Source organism: Nomascus leucogenys, chromosome 12, assembly GCF_006542625.1.
Source record: "Nomascus leucogenys isolate Asia chromosome 12, Asia_NLE_v1, whole genome shotgun sequence".
Lineage (NCBI taxonomy): Eukaryota > Metazoa > Chordata > Mammalia > Primates > Hylobatidae > Nomascus > Nomascus leucogenys.
In genome coordinates, this window is record NC_044392.1 from 20,748,773 (window position 1) to 20,776,752 (window position 27,980).

The 27,980-nt window shown below is 49.4% G+C and overlaps 1 protein-coding gene and 1 pseudogene across 1 annotated transcript in view; one reads left to right on the forward strand and one right to left on the reverse strand.

Annotated features, from left to right (window-relative positions):
• The window catches only part of STX6 (syntaxin 6), a 50,164-nt gene extending 46,005 nt beyond the window's left edge, over positions 1-4,159 (forward strand). The window contains exon 8 of the mRNA XM_003258974.4: positions 551-4,159. Within this exon, the coding sequence (XP_003259022.1) occupies positions 551-627 (77 nt within the window). The 3' untranslated portion in view covers positions 628-4,159. The remainder of the gene's footprint in view (positions 1-550) is intronic.
• Positions 4,160-10,817: 6,658 nt separating this feature from the next.
• LOC100583895 lies at positions 10,818-21,074 on the reverse strand (annotated as a pseudogene).
• Between the last annotated feature and the right edge of the window lie 6,906 nt (positions 21,075-27,980).

Here is a 27,980-nt window from a genome sequence, read left to right on the forward strand (position 1 = left end):
ACTAGTTAAGTAATCTTACTTGACTAGGTGTGGTGCGAAATTAATCATGCTGTCTCACTGGAGCTTGCTTTTTCAGCTGTTTATTTCCTGAAGTGACCAGCAGTAGCTTTCATCTTCTTTCCCTCCTCCCGTTGTGCTCATTGAGAAAAGAATGTGATTATTGTTTAATTAAATGACTTGACTTTTATAGGAGATTAAAGCAGGCAGGCTTTGACCTGTAACACCATTGCCAACACCTTTTTTGAGGATATGCTAACTACCAGCAGAAAGCTAAGATCCGCAGATTTTAATTAAAGACTTGAGACACAAAGCATGTAATTATTACGAGACATTTTCAGGGGACTGGCAAAGTTGTGACTACATGCGAAGTGCAGGCCAAGAACAGAGCAGCATTAGAGTATCAGGCACCTAGGCAAGTGTAAGATCATCGCTCCGTCATTTGCACGTTCTGCCCCTTTTCTGCTTCAAAGGGTGCCATAAATTCCATGTAACTGTATCTTGGGGAACGTGGAGTCCCTGTGAGAGCTAATCCCCATGTCCTGCCTTCCAGATCGGCGCCAGTGGTGTGCCATAGCCATCCTCTTTGCAGTCCTGTTGGTTGTGCTCATCCTCTTCTTAGTGCTGTGACAGCGGGGCCTCTGGGTGCGAGTTCCTCCTGCATATGAACCGAGGGGAGGAGGAGAAGCTGAGCACGTGTGACATTGCCATCTACTCACATTCCTATCCTGGAAACATACTGCTGCACTGACTTTTCTCCGTGTGACCCCACAATTGACATGGCTCCTCCATCCCAGCGCTGGAAGGGCCAGTAGGAAGAGGAAATAGATGTCTGCACTCCTGGTTGCAGCCGGACAACAGAAGCCCCATGCCGCCTGTCCAGTTCAGAGGAGAACTGGCTGCTGCCTTGCCTTCCGGGACCTTGTTTGCTGCGGAGGGACTCACAGACTCCACTGGTATTTTGCTGTTGCTCATTCCATGCATCTTTGGCAGCTCTTTTCTTCTGCTTAGACCCTTCCCCATGCTCAGACAGTGTGCCGCTGTCCCACCTAAAGAAACCTGTCAGGAATGCGAGCTTCTGGGTATGTTTCGTTTCCCATTGCTGTAGCATTTCTTAGCCCCTGAGAGCTGATGATTACTGAGGACAGAAGGCTCAGAAACAGTTTGTGACAGAAAATGCAGTGTTTCATTTTTCAGGGATAAATGCTAAGATAAAATTGCTTTTCCAGGTCATTTTTTTGTGGTGAGAATAACTAATGGAAAATAATGAAACACCATGGGGTTTGGGGGTGCAAACAACTTGTGGCTTTAACTGACAGGAGCAATTAAAAAGAGCAAGAGGGCTCTGCATTCGCATAGCTTAGGGAAGGGTTAATGATGTCACCAGAGGTCAGCCCTTGATCCTTGCCGACTTGATGTTGCTATACCAGGGCTTCCTCCCCAGAGGTGCAGCTTGCGTTTTGAGGGTGATTGCTATGTATGTTGTTGCTAAACAGCTCAGTAACACACTTGAATGAATTTGGATACCAGATTGTCCTCGTTACAGTTCTTTTACTCCTAGGGCACTCTACATTGGGGGTTGGGGTTGGGAGTGGTTAGTACATTTGTTACATTTATTCAGAAACATAATGACATAAAAGGTTAGCTCTGGGCCAGACTTCTCTTACTCTGTGGGTAATGGCAAGGATGTGTAGGTAAACTTGGTTCTTTTTTTTCCCTAAGATGACAACTTGATTTTATCATCTGCAGTCAAATAACTGAGCCAATCCAAATTTAAATGATAGATGCTTTAATTGAGTTTAAGTAGCTGAAACTGCTGAGACACTAAACTTTAAGCTTCTGATGACTTTTTAAAATGCCTCAAATGTGCACATGTATATAGGATATTTTTATAACTTCCCTGATGAATAATCTGATATTAAAGTAGTATTTGGACCCAGAGCCAGAACTCGGTGGTGGAGGCTGCTGGTCTCTCCTCACCACCTTCTTTTGCACTTGGAAAGAACAGCAACATCTGGATAGAGTTCTAGCTTTGACTTCTCATTTCCTTGTCTTTTTGGGTGCATTCCTCAGCACACTTTTTTTTTTAACCTTTTGTTTTGTTTTGTTTGTATTTCATGTGGTTTTATTTGGGGGTTTGGTTTTTTCACCCTTTTTTGTGATTTGCAATGATGTGCTTGCCCAGCTAACTTTTGAATTGCACTTTTTAATAAATATTCTTAATTTTTGAAGAAGGATATTTTATCTCATTTGAGATCGTGGTAGGTTAAGAAAATATGCCTGTTGATGAAAGCTAAAAGCAAATTCGTGAAACTGAAAGGGTGATTGACATCCATGTTTACACTCCGCTCTAATGTTTGGTATATAAATAAGTTATTTTCAAATTAGGAAAAAAAAAGTGAGTATTACAAAGGGCTTCAGATGTTTAGAGTACTAGGTTATTTATGTTTTACAAAGTTTGAATCTTCTGTAAACTAAGGGGATGATCCTTAGATTTGCATTAAAATATATAAGTCTTTTAAAGTAAATGTGGACCTTGTCTAAGTACTGTAATCCACACAACACATTATAAGAAGCAAACCAGCATCTTAAGGAATTATAAAATTACCCTGTTTAAAAGCCATGCTATTGTTCTGCTATTACCAGATTTATTGTGCCACACAAAAGGATCATGTGTGTCAGCAGGGGCCGTTTGGAACAAACCTAGTCATTAATGAGTAAGATACTCCTGTTAGTTCAGGGACCAAGTTTTATGACCCAGAGGCTTAATGATGTTTGGATATATTTCAAATCGACGTGCTTACCTCACTCATTTAAATTATTTTCTAAATAGTGGCCATTGTAGACCTGACTCAGGCTGAAGCTAAATAGAGAACAATTTAGAAAGTTAACTAAAAATACAGGACATTCTTCCCATAGGGCCACCATGCCCTTCTGCCTCTGGCTGACTTGATCCTGTGTCTGATCCCATTGCACCCTGACTGGGCAGTCCCTACAGAACCAGTGTTAATTTGAAGGGCCTCCACTCAGGCTCCAAATGTGGCAGCCAAAGAGAACAATCCAGGGAACCTACATTTATTTTTAAGGACAAATACTTCCCCCTCAGTGATCCTAATGTTCAGGGCTTTAGAGGGAACCCAGGTGGTCTCTTTATCCTGTGTCCTAGAATGGGAGAGTAAGTAGACAGTGGTGATAACCCCACACTACTTATAAGTGCATCTTTATAGTATTTGGGGCTTTCTTTTCCCTTTAGCCTTCTGTACCTAGTACCATATTCCAGTTTTAAAGAACTGGCAGAATGTGATGGATAACAGAGAAAGAGCTCAGTTTATGTTTATTGGAAGAACATTTTACTTAAATGATTTGAGGGGTGGGAGGGAATGAACTATTGAGTTTGCCAGAGTGAAAATCCATCTGAAAAACTCAACTACCTTTAGTTTTTAGTCCTAATTTTCGGTCTTGTCTCTGCGGACTGTGAAGAATCACAATGCTCTGTATGCCCTGGACTGTGTGGCAAATGCAGGTTGCAGCGTGTGTGTTACATGAGGATCTTCCACAATTTCAGAATGCACGCCAGAGCTGAAGGGGGAAACTTGGTAACTTGCCCATTATTCTCTGCTTTTAGCCAGAGTTAAACAGACTGATGGGTCTGGTAGCCAACAACTTGGCAACTTCCACTCCTTCTCACCTCGTGAGATTAAGGGCTGTGAAAAGAAATCTAGTCTAACTCCAACAGAAATCTGTCTCTGTTAAGTGTTTTACCTTCTGTAAGTAGAGATGCTAGAGCCAAGATTTTTCTTTTGGTAATTTCCCTGTCTATAAAGTGAGACCAGAGGGATATCTGTTCCCTGTTACCTTTTTGGAGAATTCATAACATTTGAAGATCAAAAAATTGAATGATAAATATGAATGGCTTTTCAATTCTGTGGACTTTGTACCGTTTGGCTTCACCTTGTACTGCAAGATGAATTTGTAAACAAAACAAAATTGGACTGTCTGGAAAGCTAAAGTTCTAAAATATGGAATGTACTGCCTCTAATTTTTCTTTGTCTTCCTCTAACTGGCATTTTTTTCTCTCCCAGGTTTCTTAAGAATAATGTTTTTTAAAGGAGGCTTTTTGCCCATCAAGAATAAAAAGAAATAAAACCAAAGGGTTACTGGACTTAAGCCCCCGCAGTCACTGTGCACCATCCATCCCTGAGCAAAGTCCGCCCCTGAGGACAGTGGCCCTGCCCCAGTGACAGGCCTTGTTCCTCACAGGGCCTTTGCTTCTGGTTAAGGGGACGTTTCATTACTGGCTGGCCTGAATAGGGGGTGGTCTTTCTTTTCTTTCTCTCCTTTTTTTTTTTTTTGATTAAAAAATAAAACCAAACCAGAATTTATTGAAAGCAGGTACCTTTCAGTAGCTCCGATTAGAGTAACTCAGCTTAGAGATACTGTTACTCAGGACAACAGTATGTACAAAAGTCTCCGGAAAAGGAAAATAAAACAACCTGACAAGAATTCAACTTGAAAAGGACTGAATTACTAGAATGATCGTATTGCAGAATAACACAAAATGCAACAAAGAGCCACCCAAGCCTGAGGGTAAGAACTCTGCTTCCCAGATTCTTGGGTCATAGCCCATGACTTCTTGGGGTACACAGGTTGGCTTCAGCACGAGGATCTCACTACTAACTGCATGTAACTCATCCATGCCTTGGGCAGAGGCTAAACACACAGAACGAGGCCACCAGACAGGGTACACATGAACCCACGAGAGCGGTGCTCTCTGTAGAGTCTATAGACCTGGCAGGGACCATGGATAGCTTAGAGGTACTTACTCTGCAGACCCTAGACTGGCCCGGTGTGGTGGCTCATGCCTGTAATCCCAGCACTTTGGGAGGCCGAGGCGGGCGGATCATGAGGTCAGGAGATTGAGACCATCCTGGCTAACACGGTGAAACCCCGTCTCTACTAAAAATACAAAAAATTAGCTGGGCGTGGTGGCGGGCGCCTGTAGTCCCAGCTACTCGGGAGGCTGAGGCAGGAGAATGGCGTGAACCCGGGAGGCGGAGCTTGCAGTGAGCCGAGATCGCGTCACTGCACTCCAGCCTGGGAGACAGAGCCAGACTCTGTCTCAAAAAAAAAAAAGACCCTAGACTGATCTAAGCCCTACAGTTCCCTTATCCAAATTCCCACTAACTAGTGAGAGAGAGGGACAAGACTTGGAAGCTGCCTCCAAGCCAATTTTTGGTCTACAGTAAATAAGAATAAACGTAAAACACCGTTCCACAGTCCAGCTTCAAAAGAACTAGTGTGCAAAGAAGGGGAGAGATCCCAAAGCCCCATTTAGTAACCCCCACCGAAGGAGGGGGATGGGTGTGGGTAGTGAGATGGCCTGTTCTGCTGCTGTGGGCACCCCTGTGACCTGTCCTGCTCTGCCATCCGGCCTTGATTCGTACGGTTCCTCCCCGCTTCCTAGATGTGCACTCTTATGGCCCAGAGCTCTCACCTTTCTAAGCCTGAGCCTCCCAGCCTCCAGCATACACAGAGTAGAAATGCCAGATCCTGAGGGTTCTCTGAGGAGGGTGAGGTGGCAGTTTTTCTGAGAACCTGGGGTCCTTCCATGCCATGTCAGTTGTAGGTGGGGCAGGCCAAAGAGGATGCTGAGTTACAGGAGGCAGAGAGCAGTCGGTCAAAGAGCAGGGAGGAGAACATAGCTGGGAAAATGATGAGAAGTTTCCATTGCATGGACTCAGCAGGCAATTTCTGGGGTCACCTCAGTTATGAGGCTTGAACAGCAAAGCTTTAAAACTGATGTGAGAACAGTGTGTCTCCCTTTTTCCAAATTCCCCAGAGGAACACTACTCCCTGCTCTAGAACTTCACATCAAAGAAACAATACACCTGATGGGAAGAAGTCTTTTCAGGACCCCAGAGGTGCCCATTGGAGGCCCATCAGAACAAGTCTGGCTGCTTCTCGTTTTTGGGTCCACAGATTTGGGCAAGATGGCTAGAGGGCTGGAGGTTTCCCAAAGCTTCTAGATGCAGTTGTGCAAAATCAGTCCTCCACAAATCACTGGCCCTTAGTAGTATGCTCGTTCCACCACCCCCCACTGGCAGTGAGGAAGATCTTTTTGCTGTCAGAGAGGGCTGCCATTCACTAACATACCGTAAATCTGCTCCCTGGCTGCTGGAGTGCACAGGCCAGGGGGTCTTGAAGATCCTCATGTCAAACTTGAGTGTCAGGCCTGCAGTTGGTTTCACCATAGATGACCCTTGTTGCCCTACAGCTGGGGTAACTGTTACTGTGTCTTGACCTTTTGCTCTTCCTCTTCCTTGTCTGAACTGTGTTCCCTTCTTGGATAAAGGACAACTTTTATGTTTATTTTCTTCATCCACTGTCATGTCGCCCACTTGCACAGGAGTCACACCTTATCTGTGGTTTCACTTTCTGAGGTTTCAGAAATGGGTTGCACCGGAAAGCACTGAGCCTGTACTAAGATTTCAGCAAGGAAGTCCCTATGTATATAAGGGAAGAAACAGTTTATCTAGTCAGTACAATCTGTGGTTTCAAGCATCCACTGTGGGTCTTGGAATGTATCCCTGCAAAAAGGCGGTGGGGCAGGGGGTACTTCTGTGTACTTCAAAACATGTGCACGATGAAAACATAGTGTTACCTGTCAATCTGAAAACAAAATCGCCATGACTTCTGGGCACTGTAGTCCTACCTGTGGACTGGCTGCCTGACTGTGGAGCGTCCTTGTATTGGACATTGAGGGACTGTCTAAGATGGCGACTTCTCATTTGGCAGCCTGTGGTAGCTGAGTTTGAATTTGGTGGCGGCCGTCCCATGTTAGGGTAGCCATAGAACTGCTCGCTGTCAGCCAGAGCAGCAAGCACAGTTTCACTTGACCCATTTTACACCTGTTGTCTCCACCCAAGCACCATGGCTCCAGTTAGGAAGGGCAACCGTCGGGTGGCCAAGAACAACTCGTTACGGAGCCAGAAGCTGACCTCCTTTCTTAAGGATTTCAGCTGTGAAGTGCAAATACTATGGAAGTCAATTCAGTCAGGCAGAACCTCTCCCAGAAGATTGATAAGCTGCATGACCAGGCCACTCAGCGGCTTCCTGAGGCACAGTATGACACGAACTGGTAATGCACAGACTGTGCATTCATAGCTGTTTCGTGAGTAATATGCAGAGTGCGTTTCTTGGGTATTTTAAAGTATGTGAGAGGGTTGTTTCAGCAGCTGATGGGATGCCAAGTGTTTGACTTTTTATTATTCCAGCCCTTCAGATTTCCCCAGAATTGTCACCTTCTAGAGCGTGTGTCTTCCCAGTGTGTTCTGGGAATTCTCTATACCACTGTCGTGTTACTCAGAAAACAACAGAGCTTTCAGTCAGTTCAGGTAACCTTAGAATCTGCACTGATGCCTCAGAAAGGAAGAAAGGCCAGGACAGCTTCGGCTTGGGTGGCAGTCTTATTTCTCCCTTGGTTTCACTTCCTTTTCCATTTTTTGTGGCTTCCCATTTCATCCCGTAGCCTCCTCTCATAGGCTGTCCCCCCCTCCCCCCACTCCATTCTTCCCGCTCTCTGGCCCCTGTTTGTGTCCTCAGAGGTCTGGCTGCTGCCACTGCACCTGCCTCAGACCCAGTGTCACCTCGCCAGGGCTTCAGCCAGCCTGGCCTTCCAGCTGCCACCCAGCAGCTCAGCAACTCAGAACCTTCTGGCCCAGACCTTCACACCCAACTCCCACCCAGGGGCAAGTGCAGAAGCCTCTGCTGGTGCAGCCAACACAGAGTGGGGGAAAAGGGGAGAGGAAAAGCAGCAGCTTCCTGTGCTTCCCAGCTCAGGGCATTGGTAAGAGTGGGTGGAATTTGGCATTCTGCTTCTACCATTTTGAATGAATTGGCCTATTCTTTTATATCATCACCCCTCCCTTCCAAATCATTCATTCTGGTGTGCAGCCCATTTCTGTCTATTTTCTAATGATACGACCAGAGCCACCATGTAAGCTTGTGCCCTGCACAAGGATAGATACCCCCAGGATAGATACCCCACTGGGGGACAGATGGGATCAAAATCCATTCTGTGTTCTGCTGGCCAAGCCGGGTGACCTGGCCTGGGCTGGTGTCCTCCCAGAAGAAGGGTTCATTTTTCCAGTTTGCACACATGTGCTATTTGTGGGTTAGCTGAGGCCCTGCTCATGTCTTCGGTTGGTTCACAAACCAGAAACAGAACAAATGGCCAGAGATTAGTGTTGTAATCAAACTAGATTTACAACCAAGGCACGCTGAGTGGCATTATGGGTTTTATCCTGCTGCATGGCAAGCCGCTCATGCACGGGCTGTGCTCAGTGTCCTTTTTCCTCAGCCATGCCAGCCATGGGGAAGCAGGAAGGGAGCTTGTTGGAGAAGGCGGCCTCCGTGAGAGCCTTGGTGCATTCCCCTGAAGCCACAGTTTGGGGCTTCTCCCTCAGCAGGGGTCCCCACAGTCTGGGTGTTTTCAGAAATCTTAGGTCCAAGGGACCCCCAATTTTTTTTTGTTTTTTTGTTTTTGAGGTTGAGTCTCACTCTGTCGCCCAGGCTGGAGTGCAATGGTGTGATCTCGGCTCGCTGCAACCTCCACCTCCCGGGCTCAAGTGATACTTGTGCTTCAGCCTTCTCCCTAGTAGCTGGGACTACAGGTGCATGCCACCAAGCCTGGCTAATTTTTGTATTTTTAGTAGAGACGAGGTTTTACCATGTTGGCCAGGCTGGTCTCAAACTCCTGATCTCAAGTGATCCACCCGCCTCAGCCTCCCAAAGTGCTGGGATTATAGGTGTGAGCCACCGTGCCCAGCTGATGGGACCCCAAATCTTATGTCCAGACCCCAGGGTCTGAACTCATATTTAACTACAGAAAGGCATCAGCATCTCCCCTGTGGTTGAACTTGACCTTCTTACTGACAACCAGCCAGGCAGGCATCAGAAGCCTCAGTCTCCAGAGGAGAAGCTGGTGGGCAAATAGATCAGGAGCAAGTGCTTTCACCATCAAGGATGAAAGTTGAAGGCCAAGAACACTTCCTTGTCCTGTGGTGCAGGGGTTGGGATGGAGGGGTGAGTCTTATAAATGGAAGAGAACTAAGTGTTGTGATTTAAAGGAAGAACATTTGCCCCCTGCCCCCAAATGCTCCCAAACCCTCCAAAATTCCACAGATTCCTTTGGCTTAACTCCTCTCACAGAGGTAAGCTAAGGTAGTCAGTCTCACTGTAGTTGCAGTGAATTCATTTAATGATCTTGGTTTCCTAACTGCTAGATAATCCACTGGAGCCAAACGAGTTTTGGTGGATTGAGGGAGCCTGCAGAGGTTGGGTAGGGGTGTGTTAGGAGTTGAATTGTTTCCCCCAAAAAATTCATGTTGAAGTTGTAACCCCCAGTACCTAAGAATGTGGCCTTCTTTGGAAATAGGGTTGTTGATTTAGGGAAGGTGAGGTCATCCTGCAGTAGTAGGGTGGGCCCCTAATCCGGTATGACTGATGGCCTCATGAAGAGGGAACAGAGCCCTACAGTTTACACAGTACTTCTGTGCACATTTTTCCTATCCGTTTCTGTGGGGCAGGCATTATCATACCTGTTGATTTTACTCAAGTTTATTGCTTTTTTGGCCCACCATCTGTTAGCCTCACTTTTTTAACAACAGGAACCCCTTCTGCCAAGCACACAACATATTTTGGAAAGTTACCCTACCCCATTCCAACATGTGCTTGTGTTGAGAGGTACCAGTCTTAATCCTCCTGCCCAGCCCTAGCCTAAAAAAGTGTGTGTGCTGGTTAGGCTCTCCCCGTCAGCCCCCAGCTAATCTCATCTCTGCCCTTCCATGCCCCAGGAGGCCATACGCATCAGATTGCACTTCCAGAGCCCCAGCCTCTGGTTGGGTTTGGCCACTGCGATGAGCATCCTCAAAAAAGACCAGAGAGCTGGAGGAGTGAGAGGTTGGGGCTTCATTCCCCAACCCACCTCACTGCAGTCCCACCAGGAGCCACGGTCACAGCTCTCACAAGGAGCATCCTCTGCCAGGGTAGCAGCTCTTGCCGGACTATGATAACAATATTCTCTTTTACCCTTCAGCTCTGGTGGAGGTAATGGCTTCCCTCTGTCACATGTCCCTGGACACTTCACCATCCCATACTGGTTTCCTCAGTTCTGATTATTCCCTTATAGATGCTGTCTTTGTTGAATTCATTTAAACCATATTGAGTGTACCATTTAGTTCTTGCCAGGACTGTTAGCTATGGCTTGTCTTAGAGGCTTATCGTGATGGTCACAGTGATTAGGCCCAGAGGTGCCACATGATCCAACGCACGTCAGAGTCCTCCTGTGACTTCCTTTTCCTTTTAGTAACCAGAGCTGGGAGAGAGACGCCCATTCTTACGGAGTGGTGAAGCAATGGAGGATATGAGCTTTGTGCTGGCAGCCACGTCCCTACCTCATGGATAAAATCATTCACATCTTGGTTTTGATCTCTCGGGTCCCCACACCGCCCTGATTCCCACCTTTAAAATAGCATCCCACTTTGTGCTTGAGCCGGTTTACATAGGCTTCTGTTACCTGCAACCATTAAGAGAGAGTTTTTCAGCTGGTGAATAGGAGAGTCGAAGCTCAGACTCCAGTCATCTGCCTCCAAAGCCTGTACTTTTAGCAGATGCTCCATATTCATAACTGTGGCCAGACACCTCCCCTGCTGTTGGCCACAGCTGAGAAAATCCCTCCTACTCCTGTGAGGAAAGGCACCTGAGTCTGGGTGTTTCCCATAGCATGATACAGGGGTAATTCATTTTGAATAATAAGATCATACACAAAAAGTTCTGTATTAACAAAGTTGACCAGTTGAATCGTATCTTTAAGGTATAAGAAGAGCTCTTTGCTGGAAGGAATCTTGTCATTAATCCTTTAGTAAAGCAGAGACCCTCTGTCTGTCCTGTTAAATCCAGATTTTCACTCCTACTGGTGGTGTGTGAGCCCTTTGTTAACTAAACAATTTATAAGAATTGCTCCACCTCCCAAAGAATTTCCCAACTTATTGACGGAATGGAAGAATTTGCCTCAATAGATCCCCAAAAACAAGGTGCCCTTGGAGGTATTCCACTCTGTCAAGACAAGGGGAACTGTCAAATCTTGTCAAGATGCCGCTCAAAAGTAACCAGAGAAAGTTCACGGGGGGCTCTAGCCATGAGATCACTACAGGCCAACTAAAGAGATGGCTTCAGGATAGGGTGGATGTAACCTAGATTAGAGGAGTTATGTACAGAAACAATTGTTCAGGCAATGCAGGAACAAGGCCTCCTCTCTTCACCTGTTCTTTGTCGGGTGTCTTTCCCATATTCCAGGAATCTCTTTAGCCAGGCAATACATTCTTCTTCCAGCCAATTCTTTTGATATTGCAACTCATGCTGATTGGCCTCCCATGCCCTCTTGATGGTGTGAGCCACATTATCTACAAGCCAGCCAGGAGAGAGTGTCTTTATTGAAGATCAGGAAATCCTGCCCGTCATATGCATACTGCAGAAATCCTGTGGTGCTTCCATCCTTCAGCACCTCACAGCCAATCATTCTCGGTAAGTGTGACCCTGGAACACACACGTAAGCCCAAAGGGGTCCACACAGGGACAGAGGTGGGCTCTCAAGTGCTGGGAGCAGGGGCATGGCTGGAAGCATCCTTTGATCTACATTATGTCACCCCACAGGCCTGCTGTGGCATCGCTGAGTCCCCAGGAGGTCCCTCTTTCGGAAGCCCACCTGACAGCAGGGTTGTTCTTTAAATTTTTTTGTTCAAATAGCTTTAGGGATACAAGTAGTTTTTGATTGCATGGATGAAGTGTGTAGTGGTGAACTCTGGGCTTTTAGTGTATCTGTCACCCGAATCGTGTATGTTGTACTCAGTAGGTGGTTTTTTTTACCCCTCACCCACCGTCCACCCTTCCCCTTCCTGAGTCACCAGTGTCCATTATACCACTCTGACAACTGGTATTTGCGAAGTACCTACTGCATGCCAAAGGAGTGCAATAATTCCCTTCTTGGGGAGTTATCCTGTAATGGGAATGATTGATTGATAAACTGTGGCTATTTGAGTGCAGTGGAGGAGGGAGAGAGATGCAGGAGCCAGAAATATCCCTGGGAAAGTTAATGTCAATATGCATAAGCAAGTCACTAGGCCTGGCTACAAGGAAGTGAGACACAGAATGGGCAGATTTACAATGGGAAAGGAGATGGGGATATGGAGAAGGGGGATGTGGCAGAGGATAAAGGGCTCCTGGGGGAGAGAGGGACAGTCCAGAAGATGCACAGGCAGATGGGACGCTCTGAACTCCACCAACCGGATTTCCCAGGTTTTGCCAAAAGCCACAGCAGGTGCAAGTCAGCATCCGCTCATTGGGGATCAGCCCAGGGGTCTATGCAGGGTGGGGTGGGATGGGGGAAGCTTCTATCTCTGCCGCGTGCACACCTGAGTGATTGTAGTGCCTCTGCAGGCGCTTTAGTTCCACCTTGAACGTCTGCTGCCAGCCCCTCAGCAGCTGAGTGCCCCTCTCCCAGTGATCAGGCGCGAGATTCTCTGCCATCCATGGGGCCCGCGGCTCCTTCTGCCGAGTGACACTGTCATACGTGGTGATAGGGTGCGAGTCCACATACCCAACTGAAATAAATTCAGGGACCCCATGGCCAGGATCCGAAATGCCCAGGCCAAAATATCTCAAGAGAGTGCGTCCCTGGGAAGGAGGCAAAGAAGGAAGATGTGTAGGGTCCCAGATGATCCAGATCCTTCCACTGCATTCATTTAGCCCCACACGAGTGCTCCCTACTCAGCTGTACCCAGGCCTCCAGGCCCCAGCTGCCATTTCCTCTTACAGAACCACAGAACCCAGGAACCGGGGCCTGGACAGGACTTTAGAGCTCCAGCCCAGTGACTTGGAGCCTTTCTCGTTCAGGTTTGCAAATGCAGGATGGAATTTTATAGGTAATCTCAACTCATAAGCAAAGTACAGAGCAAGCTCGTCCAACCCATGGCCCAGGACGGCTTGGAATGCAGCCAACACAAAATTTGTAAACATTCTTAAAACATGAGTTTTTTTTGTGATTTTTTTTTTTTTTAAGCTCATCAGCTATTGTTAGTGTATTTTATGTGTGGCCCATGACAGTTCTTCCAGTGTGGCCCAGGAAAGCCAAAAGATTGGACACCCCTGGTATAGAGTGCTGCTCTGGTTGTAGGGGGAAGGGAGAAGACACAGGGGGAGCTGTCCCTACGGGAGCCCTCGGGAACTCTGAGGTCTTGAAAACCCTGATAATCCAGCCCTCTTGTTTTACCAAAGAAGTCTGTGGGTGGATAAATGAGGACCCCCCACTCCACTTCTGTGTGCACGTGTGAGCACACACACATAAGCACATGCACGTATACACCAGGTCGGTCAGAACGAGATCCCTGTTAGGATTCAGGCCTAAGTGGGCAGGTAGCTTCTATAGTGTGGAGATGTTGGACAAAGGGATGATTCATGTTCTGAGTGGGACCGTGTGAGATTTCTTCATGCTATCCAGAACAGTGCGCAATTTAAAACTTATGAATTGTGTATTTCTGGAATTTTCTATTTAAATTTTTGGAATGCAGTTGACCACCAGTAGCTGAAACTGTGGAAAGTGACAGCAAGGATAAGGGGCTACTACTGTCCATACATTGTGGAATGGTTAGATCTAGCTTCCTAACAACTGCATTACCTCACATCATTCGCATAGAGATGATTTTTTTTTTTTTTTTTTTTTTTTTTTTTTTTTTTTTGAGATGGAGTCTCTGTCACCCAGACTGGAGTGGAGTGCAGTGGTACGATCTCGACTCACTGCAACCTCCACCTCCTGGGTTCAAGCAATTCTCATGCCTCAACCTTCCAAGTAGCTGGAACTACAGGCGTGCCCCCCAACACCTAGCTAATTTTTGTATTTTTAGTAGAGACGGGGTTTCACCATGTTGGCCAGGCTGGTCTGGAACTCCTGGCCTCAAGTGATCCACCCATCTCAGCCCCCCAAAGTGCTGGGATTACAGGTGTGAACCACCATGCCCATCCAAGATGGTCTTCCTTTAGTGTCCAGCTGCCTGCACCCAACTCCCAGCCTTAAAAAAAAAATATGCTTATACTTAAAATAGCGAGGTCTTATTCTTGTGGGGCTCACATTGGTCTGCTGTATGTAAACAGGATGCCATTCTCACCTGTTTATTTGGCAATTAATTAATGCTCACTGGGAAACTGTGCTTTCTGGTGTTGAATCCAGAACACTAAGAGAGTTTCGAGTAGAGGAGAATGATCCCTCAGCCCTGAGCAGCATTGCTATGAATCTCATGACGGAAGCCCATGCTTGGTAACCCAGGGTGGAGGTGAAACTCCAAAACATCTGACTTCTGTAGTTATCTTTAAGGACAGACTCAGAGGGACTTGGGATCATTTAGCTCAGCCCCTTATTAGCCATGAAAACAATTACAGTTCACCCCAACATACATGGTAGCCATTTGGTGCAATGCATTTTGGACTTGGCCATTAGGAACTGCACTTTCTCTGGGATGACCCTAAGGTACTTACTTGGGGGCAGACTGATGCTAACTTGTCATGCGTCCTCCTCACCACTGGCGACTTGAAGTGTTTTGCCTTTTGCAAACACCGAAGCTCTGAAAGTTATAGTGGCACCTTGGTCAGGTTGCTGCAATCGAGATAAATTTGGGAGTTCTTTATTATATTAAAGTCTCTTTATTAATACAGATTGAGGGGAAAAGGAAGAAAGAAGCAGCTTGGTTTTTCTCTGCCATAAACGAACATGTTGGTGCTGTTTTCCTTCAGACATGCCCTTTGTGCAGAGCTGCCCTTCCCCGGGGCTGTGTGGGCGTTAACTGTACTTAGACAGCGATTGTTCCAGCTGCCTGCCCTACTGCTTGGGTTTCACATGAACATTTCATGCAGTGCACCTGGTTTGCCAACTGCAGCCAGACTTTGTGCAACATTGTATTTTACCACTTTTTAAAAGGTTATGAGCTGTCAAACCTGGAGGCCACTTGGTTATTCAGGGGTATGTTTGGAATAAGACCTCCCAGCTTTGTTCTTTGCTGACCAAGGCCCTGTTCCCTGGCGTTCGTGGCAGCCCAGCACTCCGCTCCAGCCAAGCTTTCCATCAGCCCTGGGGTGGGACCGAGTTCAGGATTTTTTCCTGCTCTGCAGAAAGCAGATTTTAGCTGAGATTGTCCTACTGAAAGACAACTGTGACCCTGCAGTTAAGATCTGTTCTGGGAGAAGCAGATGTCTTCTTCTTCAGGAAAGTAGAGTATCTTTGCCCTGTCATCTGTGTGGGGCGAGGAGAGGACAGCCAGGTGTCCTGCTAATACGTTTTTGGAATTGCTTTTAGACTCCATGTGATTACTTCCTAACTGACACAGGCTGGGCTCAGCTGTCAACAAACAGACTTCAGAAAATGCTGGGGGTGAGGGGTGACCTAGAAGCCATCTAGGAAAGGGCCAGAGAAAGCAAGCTGAAACCAATTATGGGTTCTGTTTCTCTAGCTGGAACTATCCTCTCACGGGCTCATTCATAATCAGAAATTAGTGTAATTCAAAGACAGAATGTGTAATATGTGACAAAAGTCAGCAGGAATAAACCATTATGTTTTTTCCAAGGATAAATAACCTTACGGTGTTTTCATGTTAAATAGCTAGAAGATACAAACCAAAGAAGTGGAATCAAGAATTAGAATTACAAATCCCTGGGTAGTTTCCAGATGGTGCCTGACTCCTCTACATAAAGAGAGGAGGGCCAGAGCCCTAGTGCCATGGTTCACACTCCTCAGACACAGGTAAATTTTTGTTTCCTTTGTATGGTGGGTCTCCAGGTGTGGTGTGGGACCAGCAGTCGCATCTCTGCATGGAGAACTTGCTGGAAATGCAAAGCGAGGCCAGCAGTGTGTTCCACCATGCCCTCCCGGGGGTTCTGTTGCATGCTCTAATTTGAGAACCACTGCTACATGGACTTTAGGTTACAGTAAAACAACAACCCCTGCAAAATGAAACATTATCCATGGCTTTGATTGTCATCATAATGTGAAATAAAATCTGATGACACTATAAACTTAAAACCCTAATCCCCCCAAAATACTGTGTAAAACAAAAAACTAGCCACCCTTGAAAGTAATATTTTTACACCATGAAGTCCCAGTTACTCTTGAGATCATATTACAACTATATAAAGAATATTGTTCAGCATTAGAGAAGTGGAGATGCCATGAACCTTGGCCTGGGTGTTTTTTTGTTTGTTAGGTTGTTTGTTAGTTTTGTTTTTAGTTATTTTCATACCTAAGCACAGCTCCGTTCTTCTCCTCCCACCCCCCTCTAATAAAAGACATGTGCATCTGCCTGGGGTAGGAAAAGTTTGTAACTGCTGGAAGATGTGAATTATAAATTGTGCTTTCTCTGGCTGAGCAAGTTATATGAATTCTTAAACCCCCAAGTAGCCTGATATGGTTTGGCTGTGTCCACATTCAAATCTCAACTTGAATTGTATCTCCTAGAATTCCCACATGTTGTGGGAGGGACCCAGGGGGAGGTAACTGAATCATGGGGGCTGGTCTTTCCCATGTTATTCTCGTGATAGTGAATAAATCTCATGAGATCTGATGTGTTTTATCAGATTTCCGCTTTTGCTTCTCTCTTGCTGCTGCCCTGTAAGAAGTGCCTTTCACCCTCCACCATAATCCTCCCCAGCCATGTGGAACTGTAAGTCCAATTTAACCTCCTTTTCTTCCCAGTCTCGGGTATGTCTTTGTCAGCGGTGTAAAAACGAACTAATACAGTAAATTGATACCAATAGAGTGGGGCATTGCTGAAAAGATACCTGAAAATGTGGAAGCGACTTTGGAACTGGGTAACAGGCAGAGGTTGGAACAGTTTAGAGGGCTCAGAAGAAAACAGGAAAATGTGGGAAAGTTTGGAACTCCCTAGAAACTTGTGGAATGGCTTTGACCAAAAGCCTGATAGCGATATGTACAGTAAGGTCCAGGCTGAGGTGGTCTCAGATGGAGATGAAGAACTTGTTGGGAACTGGTGCAAAGGTGACTCTTGCTATGTTCTAGCAAAGAGATTGGCTGCATTTTGCCCTTGCCCTAGAGATTTGTGGAGCTTTGAACTTGTGAGAGATGATTTCGGGTATCTGGCAGAAGAAATTTCTAAGCAGCAAAGCATTCAAAATGTGACTTAGGTTCTGTTAAAAGCATTCCATTTAAAAAGGGAAACAGAGCATAAAAGTTCAGAAAAGTTGCATGATAAGTAGAAAAGAAAACTCCATTTTCTGGGGAGAAATTCAAGCCAGCTGCAGAAATTTGCCTAAGTAGCAAAGAGCCTAATGTTAATCTCCAAGACCAGGGGGAAAGTGTCTCCAGGCCATGTTAGAGACCTTCACAGCAGCCCCTCACATCACAGGCCTGGAGGCCCAGGAGGAAAAAGTGGTTTCGTGGGCCCAGGCCTGGGGTCCCCGTGCTGTGTGCAGCCTAGGGACTTGGTGCCCTGTGTCCCAGCCACTCCAGCCGTGACTGAAAGGGGCCAATGTACAGCTTGGGCTGTGGCTTCAGAGGATGGAAGCCTCAAGCCTTGGCAGCATCCATGTGGTGTTGAGCCGGCAGATGCACAGAAGTCAAGAATTGAGGTTTCAGAAGATGTATGGAAACACCTGGATGCCCAGGCAGAAGATTGTTGCAGGGGCAGGGCCCTCATGGAGAACCTCTGCTAGAGTAGTGCAGAAGGGAAATGTGGGGTTGGATCCCCCACACAGAGTCCCTACTGGGGCACTGTGTAGTGGAGTTTGTGAGAAGAGGGCCACCATCCTCCAGACCCCAGAGTGGTAGATCCACTTACAGTTTGCACTGTGCACCTGGAAAAGCCACAGACACTCAATGCCAGCCCATGAAAGCGACACAGGTGGCTGTACCCTGCAAAGTCACAGGGGCAGAGCTGCGCAAGACCATGGGAACCCATCTCTTGCTGTCAGCTTGAATTGGATGTGAGACATGGAGTCTAAGGAGACTATTTTGGAGCTTTAAAGTGTGACTGCACCGCTAGATTTCAAGACCCACTAGGGCCTTGTAGCCCCTTTGTTTTAGCCAATTTCTCCCATTTGGAATGGCTGTATTTACCCAATACCTGTACCCCGATTGTATCTAGGAAGTAACTAGCTTGCTTTTGATTTTACAGGCTCATTGATGGAAGGGACTTTCCTTGTCTCAGATGAGACTTTGGACTGTGGACTTTTGGATTAATGCTGAAATGAGTTAAGACTTTGGGGGGACTGTTGGGAAGGCATGATTGGTTTTGAAATGTGAGGACATGAGATTTGGAAGGCACAGGGGTGGAATTAATGTGGTTTGGCTGTGTCCCCATTCAATTCTTAACTTGAATTGTATCTCCCAGAATTCCCACGTGTTGTGAGAGGGACCTAGGGGGAGGTAAATGAATCCTGGAGGCCAGTCTTTCCATTGCTATTCTCATGATAGTGAAAAAGTCTCACGAGATCTGATGGGTTTATCAGGGGTTTCCACTTTTGCTTCCTCCTCACTTCTCTCTTGCTGCTGCCATGTAAGAAGTGCCTTTCGCACTCCACCGTGATCCTCCCCATCCATGTGGAACTATAAGTCAAATTAAAGCTGCTTTTCTTCCCAGTCTCAGGTATATCTTTATCGGCAGCATAAAAGTGGACTAATACATAACCAAACTGTGTATGCAAAATATTACACAGCACAGAATTTCAACTGAGACAATGAGCTTGGGAGAACAGACAGACCAGAACAGAAAGGAATTGAGTCCTTCATTCCCCTGCTCACTGAAGTGCTGGCAAACAAGACTATTGTCCAAGCAAATTGGTAGTTGAGAGAGCCTGCCCTAAATTCTATGTGGGATGAGGTGATGAGGCTACATAAGGCCCTTAAGGGCAGAAAGATCTTGATCATTCCATTTGCCATCATCATCCTCACTGTTACTAATTTCTATGTGCCAAGCACTGTTCTAAGTACTTTGTCTGTACTAACACATAGAATTCTAAAAATGAGAAGTTTCCTCATCTATTACCTCAAATCTGCAGGTAAGAAATTGGGACACAGAAAAGTCATTTTCCAAAGGTCACACAGGTGGTGAGAGGCAGAGCTGCTTACTGTGACCCTCGTGCCTAGCACGGAATGTGCCATATCAGAGCTTGCTAATTCCTTAACTTGATTTCTCCCAGGCATAATAGCTAGGGAGAAAAGGTGATGGTAAATAAACATACTGACCAGCCTCGCCAGAGAAACAAGGGCTTAGAGAGTTAGGGTTATATGTATCCTCTAATAAAAGCAGATCATCTCTCCCACCCGAGGGAGAAACGTGGACTGTGTCGCTTTGGCAGAGGGAGACAGTTTGCATCTGCAAGGCTGAGGGGTCCAGTTCCACAGGTGGACAGTGACTCGATTCTACTCATGGCTTTGCTGTGCAGCAAAACTGATTTGCCGTCATTCCAAAGGTCCCAAAATGTTAAAAGGCAAGACCTGAGGCAAAAATGAAACTCAGGAAGGGAAGGCCTATCCATGCCACCATAATAGGTCACTGTCCTAGAGGACAAATTTCAAATCAGTAAATGATCCTTGGTGCCTCCAGGTGTCAGCTGTATGCCCACCTGCCCAGGTGCTGCTACACGGAGCGTTAGCAGCAGCTGTTTGTGCAGGGGCAGGCTGAGCCTGAGCAAGCATCACCACAGATGCACCTCAGAGAGGGGGCAACGGGCTCCAGAAGCCAGTGTGGGCACGCACTTCCGATTCCAGCCTCTTTGGACGGTGTTTTCTCCCCACCTCCCTTCCCAGCCCACTTGCTCACATACCATCAGATGCTTTCTCCGGGCACAGTAACATTGGCTGGCCTTCAAAGAGGTCAGTAACTCTAAACTTCCTAAAAGTTTTATCTAAACAGTAGCCAATAGTTCTGGCCAATATTTGATGCAAATCTGATGTGTGGGGTAGGTCTTTGACCAAGGCTGTAGGGATGCCGTGAGGAGTAAAACAGTTTCATTCAGTTCTCAACCCGACAAGGGAAATACTGGTGAGGCCAATTTTACACCTGAAAACTGGGGCATGGAGCAATAAAGAGATTTGTCTGAGGCTACAACTAGGAAGTGGTAGAGACAGAATTGGAGCCCAGGTTGGCCTGGACCATACGAGGCCTCCATGAAGAGAAGAGACACTGGCCTGACTTCAGTGGTGGCAAGCAGATGTCTCACTAAGCCATCCCTCTAACCTGAGAAGTGGTAACATAAGGCTGAGGGGTAGGGAGAGGGGTCACAAAAGCTGTGCCAGTTAGTGGCGGATTAAAGCACTGAACTAGAAGTATCTGGGATAAAGCATGGATACCAGTTGCCTTGGACTTGACTGCATTTCAAGTCCACTGTAGGGTTCAAGAGATCTGTTGGCTCAGAGTTTCACACAGGTCCGCCTTGCTGATAAATGTTTTGGAGCTTTTGTGTATTTGGCTGGAAATAAGCAAAAAGTAGATGAGCCAAACCCCTTACTGTATAAACCCAGAAAAGCCTGGAGACTTAGTCTGGGGAGCTCAGGATGAGAATGAAAATTGTGGCCTCTGAATGCTGCTCCCATGGCTGCCAGCACCCCTTGTTCCTGAGTTAACACCAGAGCTGGATGGAGGCTTGTGAGCTTGGGGTCTTGGGGGGCCATGGGGTCCTAGAGCTGGCTCTCCTGGGAGCCTTTCTGCTCCTCAGGTAGAGTGGAGCCTCCTGCCTTGGGACTTCCACTGTAGCCCTGCACGCTGGCCTTTTTTCACAACTGAAGCTATATCCATCCTGGGGATGTGGGTATCCTAAGGGCAGGGCAGGCCCCTCCCCAGTGCCTGGCACTGGGCCAGAACCCTAAGGGCAGCTCCACACTGTGAGTAGGGGCCTGAGCCCAGACTGCAGAAGGACAAGACAAAGGCAGGCCCGGCAGGCAGCCTGGCAGCCACCGGAGAGCTCCGGATACTCTCCAGGACTGGCAGGGCAGCTGTTAAGCCCTGGCTCCATGGGCACATATCAGCGCCAGTCCCCGCAGCCCTCTTCCTCGGGGTCCAGCACTCCGACCTGGCCAACCCACAGCCAGAGAGCACTGGGCAGAGCTTGCCAAGGAAGGCTCTTGCCCTTTCTAAGCAGGTGCTCTGGCTCTGTAGGAAAGAGGGAAACTTCTCTGCGGATATGTGGGGGAGGGAGGGAGAAAGGGGAAGGCCTGTTCATGCAGGTGCAGCAGGGCCTTTTGAGTCGCTCCAGAACTAGCCTGGGGACTTGGGGTGGGAAATGGGTTGGGTAGGTGAACTAGGGAAGTCCACTTGTTACCAGGTAAGTTTGGTGGAGGATAAACAAGCAATTCTACCTAAAGAGTCACAATAGAGAGCCCTTGGTACAAGATCCTATGGGATTTAAGGGGAGGAGCCGAAGTCAGCAAGCAGTATCGGGAATGCTTCCACAGACAGACACCTCTAATATTTTTGAAGCCTGCCACGGGGTCTGTGGGTGGACAGGGAAAGGGCATTCCAGCCAAGGCACATGCATAAGCATGAGAGAGTAGGTGGGTGCATGGATGGGTGAAGTTAGGGCTGGTGGGATCCAGGAGCCAACAAACAAATCTCCTGCCAATAATACCCACACGAGAACCCTGTGCCCAGAGGCAGTTTGGAGGACTAAGAAGTCCACAGTCACATCATTGTCCTCCTCTCCTGGGTCATAGGCCTCTTCTTGGCACCCCTAGAAAAGAGGTGAAAACAAACAGCTGCCCAGGATACCTATCTAGGATGGAGGCCTCTTCCCCACTACCCCAGGGGTCAGGCCATGGCCCTGAGGGTTTCTTCTGCCTCCCCGCAGAACAGAGCCATAACCCACTTTAAATTACAACTTGGTACACACTCGCAGAAGAAGCATTTCTCAAAACCTAACCAACCCTTGGCTTGTATAAAACACTCTAATTTTTATTTTCTATCCTTTTTTTTTTTTAATTTAATGCTGGTCTCAACCCACAAAATTGCTTTTATAACCCATGAGTGAATTTTGCCTGCAGTTTGAAAACACTGCCCTGGAAAGAGATCTGCCTGCTGTTCTCCAGCCCTACTTCCCAGAAGAAAAACCGAAATGAGGGGCCCCCCGTCCTGGTGAAGGTCAGTGGCGGGCAGGCCAAGCAGGGCCTTCAGAGCTGCTCGAGGGCACCACTCTGCCCCGTAGGCTGTGTGGGCCAGGGAGCGGGTGCTCCGTGCTCAAGGGCCTCCAAGCGAGGTGAGCTGCAGAGGGACCCAGGAGGGTGGAAGGATGCCGGCTGGAAGTCACAGAGGGCCAGGTTCAAATCCTGCCTCCGCTATTGATTGGCTCCCAAACCTTGGATCTGTGAATTAACCTTTGAGCTTTGGACTCCTCGTGCGTTAGCCTGGTGTAATAGTCTCTCCCTCGCAGTGTTGCTGTATGGATTCAGAGTGATTTAATGACCTCAACAGAGCTCTGGAACATTTGCGGAGCTGGCGGGGCAAGGGGAGGGACAGCCCAACGAAGGCAGGTCCTTGAAGTCCTGGTTAACACTGGTTTTCCAAAATTGGAGCCGGCCTGCGGTTTCTCCAGCACGCCTGAAAGCTGGGGACACTGCATGCACCGGGTACTCATTCCTGCACACTCCGCCCCACGACGTGAGGGTCCCTAGGTCGCCCCACTTCCTCCCCATCCCTCTGGCCAGCTCCAGCTCATCCTCCCACTCTGGCTTGGCGCGCCGCCTCCACAGCACCTTTCAGCAAGGCCCGGGACCATGTGGTGCACCAGTCCACCTCCCCAGCCGTGCGTTCCTCAAGGGCAGGGTGAGCCCAGCAGTGTGTGTGTGTGTGCACGTGTGCGCGCGTGTGTTGGGGGTGGGGGCGTGCAAAACTCCCGCGAGCCCGCCCTCCGTCCACCCTCAGGCTGCAGGCCCCCGCGGCTCTAACAGCCGGTGCCCTGATGGATACACCCCGCCTCGCGGAAGCGGCCTTGGCAGGAAGGCCCTTGCGACCCCCAGGCAGGGCAACGGGCCCGCGCCCCTCTCACTCCCGCCCGCGCGAGGCCTAGGGGGAGGACGCGGACAAAGGCTGTTGGCTGTGCTGCCTGGCCCCACGCCTCCTGTCTGCGCGGCGGGAACACTCCGCGGGCGGCCGAGTGGCCGGGAAGGCGCGGCTGGCGCGGAGCCTGCGGGTGCAGAACAAGCGGCCGCCCGCTGCCTGCCCGGGCCCGTAGGGACCGCCCGCCCCGCCGGGGAGTCTTGAGGGGGGGGCACCGGCGTCGCTGCAAGGTTGCCTCTAGTGGCCTGAGGGCAGGGCGGGGCGGGCGTGGGGCGGCTGCCGAGGGCAAAGTCGCCTCCTGGTCGCAGGGCCCACGACAGACCCCGATCCTCCCTCCCGGGACACCGGGTGCCAGCTGCGGAGATCTCTTGCCGCCGCTGCACCCCGCGGCGACAGAGCGGGCCCCCAGGAAAGAGGAGAAAACCAGCCGCCGCCTGGGACGCTGGTTCTGCGGGTGGCTTCTGAAAATGCCCCCAAGCCCCGAGGAGATTGAGGTGCCTGAGGCAAAGGGGTGCCACTTTCTGCTCCGTGTAGTCCCAGTGTCAGCGGCCTTCTGTGAACCGCGGGAGGGACATAAGTTAGACACCGGGAAAACCCACACCTTTGCACTTGGCTGTTTCGTTTCTGTGCCTGAGCCACTTGCCCCTTGCTGTAGCTTCCTACTCGTTTTACAAAACCCTGCTTGTGCTCACCTGCCCGGTTGGCACCCTTGCCAACTACCCAGCCAACCACGAATCACGGCCCCAGGCTGTCCACAGGCTACACCAGCTGCAGCTCCTCTTGCAGCACACCCTGCCTCCGGTGCTGTAATGTGTGTGCCTCCCCCTGGGCTGGGGCCCCTTGAGGCTGTGGGTCTTTCTTAAGCCCGGGGGCTCTTGCCTGGCCTAGGCCTGGCTCCTGGTTAATAAGCTCTCAGTAAGAAGGTTCTGATGGCCCAGGCACTGTGGCTCAGGCCAGCACTTTGGGAGGCTGAGGTGGGCGGATCACATGAGGTCAGGAGTTCGAGACCAGCCTGGCCAACATAGTGAAACCCTGTCTCTACTAAAAATACAAAAATTAGCCAGACATGGTGGCAGGCACCTGTAGTCCCAGCTACTCGGGAGGCTGGGGAAGGAGAATCACTTGAGCCCAGGAAGCGGAGGTTGCAGTGAGCTGATATGGTGCCATTGCACTCCAGCCTGGGCAACAGCGTGAGATGCTGTCTCGAAAAAAAAAAAAAAAAAAAAAAAACGGTTCTGATGCTCCAGTGTGTGAGGCAGGGCTGCCCCAGGCCTTCGAGGTCAGCAGCTCCCCAGGCAGGCAGATGCAGGCAGTTGGGGAAGGTCAAACAGGAGGCTGGAGGAACCAAAGCCCCATCCCATTTACACACGAGTTAGGGCCTGCACGTCAGGCTGCCCCAGGGAGGAGCTGGGATGCCAGCGCCTTTGCCTCCTTGGAATTAGGTCACCGTCCAGAGGCCCGGGAGCCTCCAGTGTCCTGCATGCCTCATGCCCCTCTCCTAGCACCAAACCTTTTCTGGCATGGGGAGGCAGCTGCAGTGGGAAAAGTGGGCCCCAAGTCAGAGGGGCAGGATTGCATGCCCTGTCACTGCTGCTGAACTTGGTTTCCCATCTATGCAAAATGAAGACAATGAGCAGGACATACCTGGCAGGACTATTTAAGGACTAAGTATGTCACCAGCCCGGGAGGTGATACACCTGAGGCCTTTTCCCATCCTCCCAGCCCCAGCCACCCCCTTCCACCTCCTCCCACCTGGGAAGGCAAGTTGTCCTTTTCAGAGAAAAATGGAGCTGTCTTTGGCCCCCAGGAGCTTTTCTCAACATGAAATTTCTCCAGTTTTGTGACCTTAGGCCAGGAATTGCAGTATAGGAGGAGCCAGGGTTTCCCCACACTTGAAGTTTCTTGCTGTGGGGTCATTTCTACACTTTGAGGTGTGCCGGTGCCCTCTTCACAGCCTGAAGCCCCAAGCACTTGTTCCTCTGGCCCCTCTGCTCACCTGCCAGAGCCCCCTAATTCCTCCTTCACCCCCCTACCCCATTCTGTGAGCCGTGGGGCTCAGCCCCTCCCTCTCCCCCCATGGGCGTCATGAAGACAGGGTTCTACCTGGCTCCTGCTGCAAAGGCCCTGGGCGGGGGAACACACTCCCAACACTGCACAGGACTGCCTCCCCACCCTCACGACCTTCTCTCTCTGGGCCACAGGCCTGCTTCAGTGTCCTTGCCCAATGAAAGCTGCCCTGACACTCTTTTAAACCCGATTCTGCTGAAGGTTGGGTTTCTTGGTTCCAGGATTTTTTTTTTTTTAACCACAGCTGGCACCCTGGCCAGTTCTAAAGCAGCCCTGAACTTCCTATTCCACTCCTCAGTTGTACCCAGCTAGAGCCCCTTGGCTTTTTCTCTCCTGGTCATAAACCTTGTCCAGGGCTTTTCTTTCACCACAGGATGCTCTGGAGGCTTCTGCATCTACCCTGGCTGTCACCCTAACCCGGGGCCTCCCCAGACTTTCCTCCAGCATGCCCACCACCAGCACCCGTGCGTTCCCCCACTCCCTGGTCCTGCCCATGGCTAGTGAGGGTCAAGTGAGTGTCCAGCCCAGAATTTAGCAACTCAGAGTGAGAGAAGCTTCAGCTTTGCTTTTTAATAAGTTAAGACTGACACATGGCCATCCACTCCCAAAGAGTCCCAGCCCTCCAGGCAGCACTGAGGCCCAGGCAGATGGCCCAGCCCTGTTCTCTGCAGCTTCCCTGCTGCCCATCCACCCACCTGCCCACCGACAGCACCGCCAGGAGGTCTGGGCAGAAAGCATGCAGCTGTGTGACGGCCAGGCACCTGCTGTAGCCCTGTCTCCAAGCTGGACAGAAGAACTAAGATGGAGGCTGCCACAGGCCAGGTTGCAGCAACTCTTGCCTCCACCTAGGCAGAGGCAGCGGCCTGGGTGGTGTGGGGCTGGTCTGGCTGGTCCCACTAGCTGGATCCTGGCCACCACGGTAGCACGTCCTGAAATCGGTCTTTGTTGTTGTTGTTGTTTTCAACTTTATGTATAAAAAAAATTTCCTAGAAATTTTTAATATTCTGGCTACCAGATAACATCTCCCAGAATTCCCACACCCTGAAGGGGCATAAAACTCCTGCCAGACCACACGTTCCGATTTTGGTTTGGCATATGTGGTCAATGGCTATAAGGCTGGTACTCCAGCACACTTTGCTCATTTTTGGATAAAGGGCAAGGGCAGTGAATGGAGTAGGGAGGAACGTGGCTGAAATAGGGAAGGGTCAAGGCCAATATGGACATGTGCTTTCTTTGGTTCCACAGTGTTGGAGGCTGGGGTAGCCTTTGACCAGGGGTGGGACCAGGAGGTGAGGCCGGCTCTCAGGCATCAGCCAAAGGATCCACTGAATCTCCCTCCTCCCACTGCTAACAAAGGTACAAGTAGATGTTGACACCCCCTCAGACATGGAAGGAGACCCATTTTTTTCTTTTTCTAGTTCTGGATAAATGGCCTTAAACAAAATATGCAAACAGGCTCCTTGTGTCTCCCAAAGGCAGCCCACCACAGAAGCCCTGCCACAGCCCAAGGGGTCAGATGCTGCCAGGGTCTGTTTCCGCCACAAAGCAGCTCTGTGCAGCACGTTCCTGCCAACCACCCCGAGTGCTTCAGGGCTTCCGGGGCGGTGACAGGGCAGCAGCACTTCTGGGTCACCGTGGGACAGGTCTCTGCCTCAGGACACGGATTGACAAGCTCTCTGAGTGGGCCAGGAGCTCTTTAATGTGAGCCAAGCCCAGCCCTGCCACCTTGGCCCCATTCACCTCAAGGATCTCGTCGCCCACCCCCAGCAGCCCTGAGTACAGCTTGGCCGTGCTCACGTCAGCCATCTCCTGCACGTAGATCCCTGCAGAGGAAAACAGGAGAATTTCACAATGACACCCAAATCGAAAAAGTGCATCTCTGGAATGCTGACCATGTTGGTGAGGTGCTGTTTGTGTGGCACAGGGAGGGGGTGCTCATACCAGGCACTTCTCTGTGCACATGCACACATACACACACCCCTCATTATTCCACCTCACAACCACAACTGGCTTTAGACATAGATACAGTGCACCTTCCTCCATGGTCTAACTCCATTCCACTGTCTCTGCTTTTAAAGTGGAAATGCTCCTAGTGCAAATGATGCGTTAAACTCTTTTCATTTATTTATACCTGACTGTGAGTGAGCTCATCTTTTTCTGAGATGAGCTTTTCTTGTAGAATTGGGAGGAAAATGGTTTTTAAAAATTAGGAACCATACCTACTCAGTGCCTGGCACTATGATCCAGTTACTGCCTCAGGTCGCCCAGGCCCAGCGTAAAGGCCGGGGTGGTGGGAAGGTATCGTCGGAAGAGCAAAAGTGGCTGAGCCACATCCAAGCCTGGTTTGTTGCACTCTGTTGCCAAAGACTGACCCTGGCCTCAGTCTTACTCAGATACAGTTCCTCAATTGGGATGGGGAAGCATCTGAGCAAAAAAACCCAGGAAAAACAAAAATTCTAGCCACGTATTTCAAAGCTCCGGTGGCTCCCTCTCCTCTTCTGCACATGCCCCCTCCTCCCCACCCCAAAGAGGCCCTGCCTGGGTCTAGAAGGTGCCAAAAGCCCAGTTCTCTGCTTCTTTCCCAGGCTTCGGCTCTCAGGGAGCACCCCCATCAGTGGGGCAGGCCCTGTGGGGCTTGGACTGGCTGGGCTGGGAAGCGTCCAGCTGAGGAGGCCCCCTGCCCCCACCCCCACCCCCACTCCCAGGCCTCAACCGCAGCTGGAAACCTTTCAAATTCCCCTCCAGCTGCTCCCACCTGCGGGAGTAAGTGAGGTGCTGGCTCTCCCAGGGCAGGCTGGACCCCCTGATGCC